This window comes from Astatotilapia calliptera, chromosome 2 (assembly GCF_900246225.1).
Source record: "Astatotilapia calliptera chromosome 2, fAstCal1.2, whole genome shotgun sequence".
Classification (NCBI taxonomy): Eukaryota; Metazoa; Chordata; class Actinopteri; order Cichliformes; family Cichlidae; genus Astatotilapia; species Astatotilapia calliptera.
The window spans coordinates 27,478,072-27,487,246 of NC_039303.1; the positions used below are offsets into that span (position 1 = coordinate 27,478,072).

The 9,175-nt window shown below is 44.9% G+C and overlaps 1 protein-coding gene across 1 annotated transcript; it reads right to left on the reverse strand.

Annotated features, from left to right (window-relative positions):
• Nucleotides 1-3,266: 3,266 nt before the first annotated feature.
• egr1 (early growth response 1) lies at nucleotides 3,267-7,416 on the reverse strand. The gene is made up of 2 exons (XM_026191562.1): nucleotides 6,688-7,416; nucleotides 3,267-5,865 (listed from the first exon to the last, which is right to left on the reverse strand). The coding sequence occupies exons 1-2, from the start codon at nucleotides 6,896-6,898 to the stop codon at nucleotides 4,532-4,534; spliced, it is 1,545 nt and encodes a 514-aa protein (XP_026047347.1). The 5' UTR covers nucleotides 6,899-7,416; the 3' UTR covers nucleotides 3,267-4,531.
• Nucleotides 7,417-9,175: the final 1,759 nt, after the last annotated feature.

Genomic DNA, 9,175 nt, shown 5'->3' on the forward strand with positions numbered 1-9,175 from the left:
TTAACCTAGAAACCGTGAACAGATTTGTGTTATTCTGACAATCTATTATGCGCTTGTGTGTCTTTAGATTCACAGAGAGGATCTGTTGTTTCAGGTTTACTGGAGTCTTTTTCCCCCCCTTATTTGCAACCCGAGAAGACATCTGAATACAGAACGACTGCATTTTTGTCCAGGTGTGTCATAACTTATGGAGTTTTTGACTCAACTCCTTTTCAGCCTGTGCACATTTCCTGAATACCATATCTGTAGAAGTGTTGCAATCTATGTGAAATGTACATGTGAGGAGGTTCGAAATCAAGCAGTTTCAATATAACCTACTTCTCCCCCCAAAAAGACACAACAGGTGTCGAGTGCAAGAGGCAGAACAGGAGAAAGCACCTGACGACGACTCTGCATTCCCTTTTGGCAAGATTTAAAAAAAAAAAGCCATCCCAGTGAGGCAGAGTGAGGCTCTGAACATGAGATCAATGGAGCATATTTAAAAGACATTAGAGAGCAGTCCTCCTGTCACATTCCTATGATAAAGTACAGGAATCTGGCCCCGAAGCATACAGTACCATGTATCTATAAAAGCGATCCTCCAGTGTCATTCCTCATGTGCTTAATCTCCAAGTGGAGATAAAAGATGGAGGATGGCCAGCAGGGTCTATGGGTCTGGGTCATCCTACCCGGCACTGGGATCCCCCCAGCGGGCCGGCAGATGTCAAGGGGTGAAGGTAGAGGAGAACGGATAGCTGCCGGCCCTGGAGCCCCTCATTCACTTTCTAACTTGCTCACATTAAAGAGAGCTCTAATCACTGCAGGGACTTGGCCAATGATGTGCGTATCAAAAGGCATATTTCAAAAAGGCATCTTAAAAGGCCCGAGGGCGAAGAGGCAATAAGAGCACATTTGTATGTGGATGAAAGGGAAAAGTGTAGACAGACCTTGCATCAGAATACAGCGGGGGGAGATCATTAGCATCTCCAGCAAAATATGCACTAGCAGAGAGGGAGAGAGAGGTACAGGCAGAGAGGGAGAGAGAGGCAACAAGGTGGCAGTGGGACGGGGTTGTAGGGCTGAGGGAGAAGGGATGGTTCTCTTCGCCATTCGTTCTTTTTTGTTTTACACAGTTCCCAAAAAGAATAAGAGAACAAATACATTTTTGAACAAAGGCAGGGCTCTTGAAATGGAAGCCCGCTGGGGGTGTGAGGTGGCTCCATTGTGAGTTACAACAGAGTGAAGCCACAACGCATCTGCACTCCCAAATCCTCTTACACTCCTCTCTCACCTCCCTAAAGAGAACAGGCCCAGTGCGTGAGCTTTGATATGCGACGAAGAGCCTTGAATCAAAGGATGTGATGGGGTACACAATTCCCTAATACATTGAGCAATATTGGCCCGTTTCTCTTTCTAGCATTTTGGTTTTGGACTCTGACAGAGTCGCGGCACAGCCTCCCCCGTCTGACCAAAACTGGTTGAAATTGAAATACTGTCTCCTAACACGAGAAAGGACTGAGAGAAAAGCGCCGTGTGTGGTTTTCACATTGAGTGAAGGACTTTCCTAAAAGCAGGGTAATATGAGAAAGTTGTGATGCAAAAGCTGCTGAATGGCTTTTTTTTCTTGCAGCCAAGAACCAAAATAATTCTGTAAACAATGACAGGAAATGACAGATTCTGGGATTTTAAGCCACACAAGGAGTTTCAAGATCTGCCTAAAAAAAGGCTAGATATGGCTCTGAGTGAGGAACATCATAATTTAAACATCAAGGTGTCTTAACTCAGCACAGAGACCAACCACAATGCTGATTTGTGTTTGTGTGATTTTCTACTGCACTTTCAAATATTTATGAAAGTGTAGCAGCGGTGAAGACAATATCCAAGAAAATGGACCATTGTAACTTTATAATGCATTTTTTTTCTCCTTTAATTTTACACATAATTCAGCTTACACACACACACAAACACACACACATAGTGTCAGCAGAAGTGAGGGTGGTGGACGCCGAGCTTTAAAAAGACAGTAGAATAGAACAAAAGCTTGTAACTTGGCATAGTTTGCACACTTGTACATGAGCAGCATGCAGACGTACAGCGTGAAGTAACTACAGTAGTTTGAGTCGTTAAAAGATGTCTATATTGCACAGAGATGCCTGCGTACTGTTCACGCACAAATACCCACACACCGATATACAGACACGCTCATCAGACCAAATTTGGAAATTTGGTATCAGGAGACCAATTATCTTAATTATTTTCCCTTTCCCTCCATTATTCTCCTCTACTTGTTTTCCTGCTTTCTATTTTAGCTGTGTTTGCATTTGTGAGTATTTTGGTTAGTGCATTTCACAACACAAAATTACTCCAAAGCTCTGCGAGAGGAGGGATTGTGTGTGCGTGTGAGTGTGTGTGTCTACATAGGCTAAAAAATCCGGGCTGTTTTATTTCCATACTCAAACATGTAGCAAGAGTTCCTTGCCTAGGGAACAGTGGCAGATGAGTAATGATGGTGCGAGTAAGCTGTTATTATATTCTGCTTGAAAACCCAAAGAAACAGCATTTAAACCTTCAGGGCCATTCTGTTCAGCTGCTGCCATGCAACAGTTCAGACTAACCTACACAGATATTGCCCAATTGTGTGTTACAGCTCATTCACTACGAGGTGACAGCATCTCGCCAACCACGGAAAGGAAGGTAATTATATTGTGATGGATTTCACCTGCACCCCATGAAAATAACCCCGTGCATGTCTAAGCACAGCTGGTTTCAGACATCCCTACCTAAAACTCATTTCGCCATCATTGTACAGACGGGAATATTTCTTCTTATTTTTTGGTCTTTTGCTAAAAGATCAAATTGCTTGTAGGCTGTTTAGTCAACGGTGAGGGCCAGCAATATATCCTAAAATCTAAAAAGAAATGGAAATTTAGATAAGCTGGGTATCTTCAAGAGCAAGTGGGATCTAGATAAGAATTCCTCATCTTCAGTGTTTACAGGCATGGGAGTCATGGGTTAGCGTTATCATTAATAAGAGGGTTTGAAATGGAGACTTTCCACAAGATCATGCCTTGCAGATTTGCCCTTAAATTAAAGGGCAACTTTCTGTGATGTAAAGCTATGCTGTAAATCCACTGATAATCTGCCGGCAATTAACAAGTAAGCTGATGAAATGTATACCATTTAAGCACGAGCATCATGCATGGCAAAATCAAGAGTGGAGATTTGATGCAACGAAGGTGGCCTGAAGAACCAGTGAAAATGTTCAAAAATGCACATGAAAACAAATATACATATATATTCAGATTTTTATTTATATTTCATTTCTGGAAGGATATCTTGTACACCAAATATCCCGTTGGCAGTTAAGCGCATTCAATGTGTTTAGAAGCCAGAAACAGTCACTTGTTTTAACAAACACAATTACAAAATAAAGATAAACCACAAAATAATGAACTGCATGTATATAACATACAAAAGAATCCCATGCCTACTCAGTAGGTAACTTCAACATTCCAGCTCTTGAAGATGTAGATATTTACATTTCAGTTTTACAAAAATAGACTTTATAATTTTTATCCTTTTTTGCTTACATTCTGATAAAATGAAGCGGTGCCCTCGGAGCTCGTCCCTTCACTCCCTCTGTGTACATTCTGTAACAAAAATAGTCCCTCAACCCTTAAGGCGAGATGCTGTGCATCGTCTCTCGCGCTCAGCCATGTCACACAATCAACAAGGCTTCACAAAAGGCACCAAATAACAGGAGCGTTTAAGTTTTTTTCTAAAAAAAAAAAAGAAAATGTTTTTTTTTTCTTTTCTCTGTTTTTCCATATAACTGAGCGATATGTCACATGTGAGAAAGAGAGAAAGAGATAGTACCAGTGGATGATATTTACAAACAGAAACGAACATCACTCTTACTCATGCTTGAATACTTAAGTGCGGTTTTTTTTTTCTTCAAACAATGTCGAAACGTATCACAGCATCATCACTACATAATAGAGAAAGTATGTAGAAAATATGGCCCTGCTCACTTCAAATAATACAATGCAAATATGCAAACAACTGTTCACATCAGTGGTACCAAAGAATGATAAAAACGAAACGTGGCACATGTACAATATACATATATGATAGCTTATGTATATCATTCATTGTCTTTAGTACTGTATGACCGCCTGCAAGGACGAACATGCCTCTGTACTTCAACTGCAGGCGATCTGTTTGTCTCATGGTTATTGTGTACCTATAACAGAGACTTGCCAGTTTCTCTGTCTCCAGAGTCCCATATGCACTTGAAGTGCTGCATTTGTTTTAGAGACAGAAAAAAAAATCCCTTTTCATCTTCTATTGTCTTTGCCCGGTCCTTGACATGTGTCTTTTTCTCTCTTTCAGGTAAATCTCAAGATTCACCTAACACTGCACAGGGAGCAGAAAAGTGCTTTTTGGAGGGGGAAAAACAAAGTCCTTTTGATGCTGATTTCTTTCCCCTCAAAAAACCTTAAGGAAAGAGAGGTACGGAGAGACTAAAAAAAGTTCTTGTCTTTGCTCGTTCTTAGCAGATCTCGATTGTCCTTGGGGAAAGGGTGGTCTGCATGTCTGGGAGCGGGGTGGGGACAGGGGAGCTGTAGATGTTGGATGCCACTGACGAGGGGAAGGAGGAGGCCACCTGGGATTGAAAGGTGCTTGACATGGACACCGATGGGTAGGTGGTGGCGATGGATGGAGATGGGTAGGAAGTGTGGACGGGAGAGGAGTAGCAGGAGGTGACTGGAGAGGGGTAAGAAGACACTGGAGAAGGATAGGAAGTGATGGAAGAGGGGTAGCTGGAGGGAGGTGAGGCTGCTGAGACCGGGGTTGCTGTTGCGACCACTGCCCCCACCTTCTCTGCTTTCTTGTCCTTCTGCCGTAGGTGGATCTTTGTGTGTCTTTTCCTCTCGTCGCTGCGGGCAAATTTGCGTCCGCAAATCTCGCAGGCAAAAGGCTTCTCGCCGGTGTGAGTACGGATGTGCGTTGTCAAGTGGTCACTGCGGCTGAAGTTACGCATGCAGATGCGGCACTGGAAGGGTTTCTGACCTGTGTGGATGCGGATGTGACGCGTCAGCTCATCAGACCGTGAAAAGCGCCGATCGCAGGTCTCCACGGGGCAAGCGTACGGCCTTTCGTGGGGTGGTGTCTTGCTTGGCCGGGTGGGGTACTTGCGCATGCGGCTAGGCTTGATTAGCTGGGACTGGTAGACACTTTTTAAGTCCTGCGAACCAGTCTGGGTTGCAAAAGCCTTGATGGTAGAAAGAGGAGTCAGGGAGGGCTGGCTTGACTGATTCTGGAAGGGCTTCTGGTCAGGAGGGACCAGGCTGATCTCTCCCTGCTGCTGAGGGAAGAGGTAGTCAGGAATCATGGGCACAGGGAAGCTTGTGCTGCAGGTCTTGCTATTGGGATAAGCGGGGGGTGGGTACTGCACTGTTCCAGCTGAAGTGGGAAAAGCCTGGCCCTGGTCTGGGAAGATATCAGAGTTGGAGCTGGAGTAGGTTGGGGCAGCTGAGTAGATTGGGTTGGGTTCACTGTGGTGAATCGAAGAACTGAGGCTGGAGCTCTGAGATGAGGACGAGGAGGTAGAAGAAGACGAGGAAGAAGAGGAAGATGGGACTGAAGAGGAGGAGGATGAGATGGTCTGTGAGGCTGCGGAGGAAGAGCTAGAGCTGGGCGCAACATTGCCTATCAGCCCAGAGAACAGGCCCAAGATCGGCTCTGCCCAGAGGCTGTTGCTGCAGGTGGTGGCGGGCTCAAGGGTGAAGCTGCCTGTATAGGAGATGGGGGGCAGCCTTTGGGTTGGGTAGGTCTGCTCCACCACTGGCTTCTCACAGTTGAAGGGGATATCAGGTAACGTATCTGCAGGGAGCACAGAGAAAGCAGAGACATAAATCAAACTGTCAATATCCAGAGGGAGGGAGAGGGAAACCTGCCAGAGCAGTGGACAGTGTGTCACCCCTCTCTCCTGTCACAGATCAGACAGGTGCCCACACAGAGAAACACCCTCAAACTAAACTCTTTACCCCTCAACCCTAGAAGTGTGTCTATCTAAACAGCAACAGAAGCCGCATGCTTTCTAAACACATTGGCTCAAACTCTCTCAATCTTTCTTTTATTTTCCTACTTCCTGTCTTTCACAAGCTCGAGCACACACACACACACAAGCACAGCGTTCGGATTCCTAAAACCCATCACAGAGCCAGAGGCGATTGATCATCGAAACTGCAGTTCAGCCGTTTTTGGAAATGCAATTTGAATTGAGCTGTAGGAGTGTTGAGAAGCATGCGGTAGCAGAGCAGAGTCTGAGTCTTTAGAGACCTGACAAGGATATAGAGCTATCAATAAATTAGTGTTAAGTAAGGTGTTTTTATTTCTCTGTATTTAGTTTTAACAGAATTATAATATTAAACAATAGTGTTAAGTGAGCTAAAGGGGAAGACTGCAAAACTACATGCAGCAGACTTATAACTAAAAATCTTAAATGTCAACTTAAATCAAGCATGACTGTTTAATCCAGTGAAATAGCAATAAACAGCAAACATAAATAATATTTTTGTAAGTTGCATTGCTGTTTCTGTCAACTCTTTCTTGGTTCATTATAGCTCTACAGATGCGTTTAATTCGGTTTTAAATGCAGCATAAACAACCAGAAGCAATAGAAAAAAAATCTCCAGATCTTACCTCCAGCGAGGTGGTCATACTGGTCTCCTGGCTCCCCGGAGCCAAAACCGGCACCTTCTGGTGCAGACGCAGAGAGGAATGGGGTCCCTGCAGAGCTGAGCATCATCACCTCCTCCAGCTTAGGGTAGCTATCCATGGGGGAGTGAGAGAACCTCAGGGGCTCGGAGTTCTGCAGGGCTGGGAGAATCATCTCAGTCTTGGCTGCAGCCATCCTCTGCTGGTGCTGAAGCTGCAGGGCTGAGACTGCGCTGATGGCTGGTGTTGAGTGCGTGGAGGCTGGGCGCACGTTAGCAGAGCGGTGCCTCGCAGGTGGAAGGAATCACTTAGCCCCGTTCAGGGAGCGCTGCACACTTCTTCTGATGCCGAGGAAGATGCAGCTTTTCTGTCTTTAGTCCGTGACTCTTGCTCTCCCGTGGTCCTGTCGTTGTCCGTGTTTCTCTTAGAGGTGAGTAAAGATCCACTTGTCTTTTCGGAAAAAATCAAACGTCTCCTTTATACTCATTCCCTAAGATTCATCAAAATTAATCTGTTGATTAATTTCGACTTTTTGTAATAAATTACTTCTCCAATTCAGGCTTTTTACCTTTTTGGATTGATGTTGTTTTGAGTTGACGTTTTACTTTTTAATGTGATTTTTCTGTCAGTGAGATCTATTTGTTTGTCTCTCTATCTCGGCTCTAACAGTTGCTCTTGTGGGCTCTCAGGGCTGTCTATGAGCCGAGAGGTTTCCCCGCTCCTTTTATATGTGCTTTGTGACGTAGATGTCCATATTTGGAGCATAGGAAGCCCATATTTAGGCACTGCAGTGGAGGACACATGACGCTGGCCTGGGGGGGGGGGAAACAGAGAGGAGAGACTTTATATTAAGCTCTAACAGTAAATTGTGAAGACAACGCCGCTCTTCCTCTCTCCCGAATCAATGTATCTTCATAGACAGCAGCATTATTCTTGCGCTCTCCCGGTCGTCCCATAGATTTGATTTGGATTTCCCATCTGTGCAGCAGGCAGCGCTGCTGCCGGAAAGCCCTGCTCCGCCGTGCCTTATAAGGTCGTGACTACATAAGGACCTATTCCGGTGGGTTTCCATTTCCCCTGTCCTTATTTGGAGCTTCCTTTGGCAAAGCCGATCGCTGTTTGGCAGCGAATGAGAGAATGGAGTGCAAATCATGTCCAACGCTCACAATAACTAATGTTAGCGACAGAATTACGGTCCTGTGTTTAAAAGCGCAGCTTAACTCGCGGTTCGCCTGTAACCACTCTGTGAAACAGAAGAACTGCGCTGCGTGGACCGAGTTAGTGTTTAAACAGACGCACAGAGCAAGCCAAAAACACGACGAACGCTTTTTAAACACAATTCCAACAACTTGTACAACAATTTGGGTCCAAAACACGCAAAACCCAACTGCAACACCAGCTCACGCACAACTTTAACGCCCTTTTTTTCAACAACTACTGATACTTGTTGCATGGACGAGCGTTTCTCTAAAACCTCTGCTTAAGGACTTATTCCGGTGGGGTTATATATATATATATATATATATGTGTGTGTGTGTGTGTGTGTGTGTGTGTGTGTGTGTGTGTGTGTGTGTGTGTGTGTGTGTGTGTGTGTGTGTGTGGACAATTCTCAAGCAGCGGTCTGAGAATTAGGAGGCTGCAAACTGCTGGATGGCAGCAAACTTCTCCTAAATTAACTTTCCATCTCTTTCGGCGGTGTCATTGATTAATGAGGACAGATAGGTGCGGCTGCTGACGAGGTACGGACCGATCTATCTAATTGAGGGGTGTCCCCTGCTCAATATTCAGGGAATCTCTCTGCCACTCAGCGGCTTAATGGGCCGCGTTAACAACATTGTGCACAGCTGCCAGGACGCCAGCGGGATACCGATGTTACCCCGGCTGCTCCAGTTTCGGCTAGGGCTCCTACACTCCTCGGTGGAAGCTGACGGGAAATCGATGTGTTTCCCTTGCTGCTGACTGGATCTATATGTGAGCAACCTTATTGGGAAATATCGTGGGCAGGAAACTTTGAGGTGGTCCAAGAGAAGGAGAGGGAGGGAGAGAAAAGATGCTGCCGATGAATATAATTTGATTTACATTCAGGGTTTAGTGAATAAAAGGCATTTGAACTAAGTTTAAACTGCCCCATCCAGATGCCGCTGTCACAAGCATGCTATCACAATCGGACTGATTGAAAAAACTGACATAGATCGATGGATCGATTGATGTGGTAACAAAACAATCATTCAGGTACGCACAACTGGCGTTTGGTCTTTGCTGGATTGCATCCCCTTGCAGGCATTTTCCATTCAGCCTCTGGCAAATGTCTCTGTTTACCCCTATTAGAGTGATAGCAAAATTCTGTCATATATTATGAATGATCTGGAGCAGAGGCTCCTTTACAAAATCCAAATATGCCTGGAGTAGATGTCGCTGCTGGAGAATGTGTAATTCTGTTTATTCATCCGGATACTGGACGTATAAATCTAAT

What these genes read in the sequence shown, in the direction of transcription:
- egr1 (XM_026191562.1), bottom strand. Translation starts at nt 6,898, where the DNA reads ATGGCTGCAGCCAAGACTGAGATGATTCTCCCAGCCCTGCAGAACTCC. An exon ending in GTATGACCACCTCGCTGGAG is followed by an intron (nt 5,866 to 6,687) that starts GTAAGATCTGGA and finishes TGCTCCCTGCAG; the next exon opens with ATACGTTACCTGATATCCCC.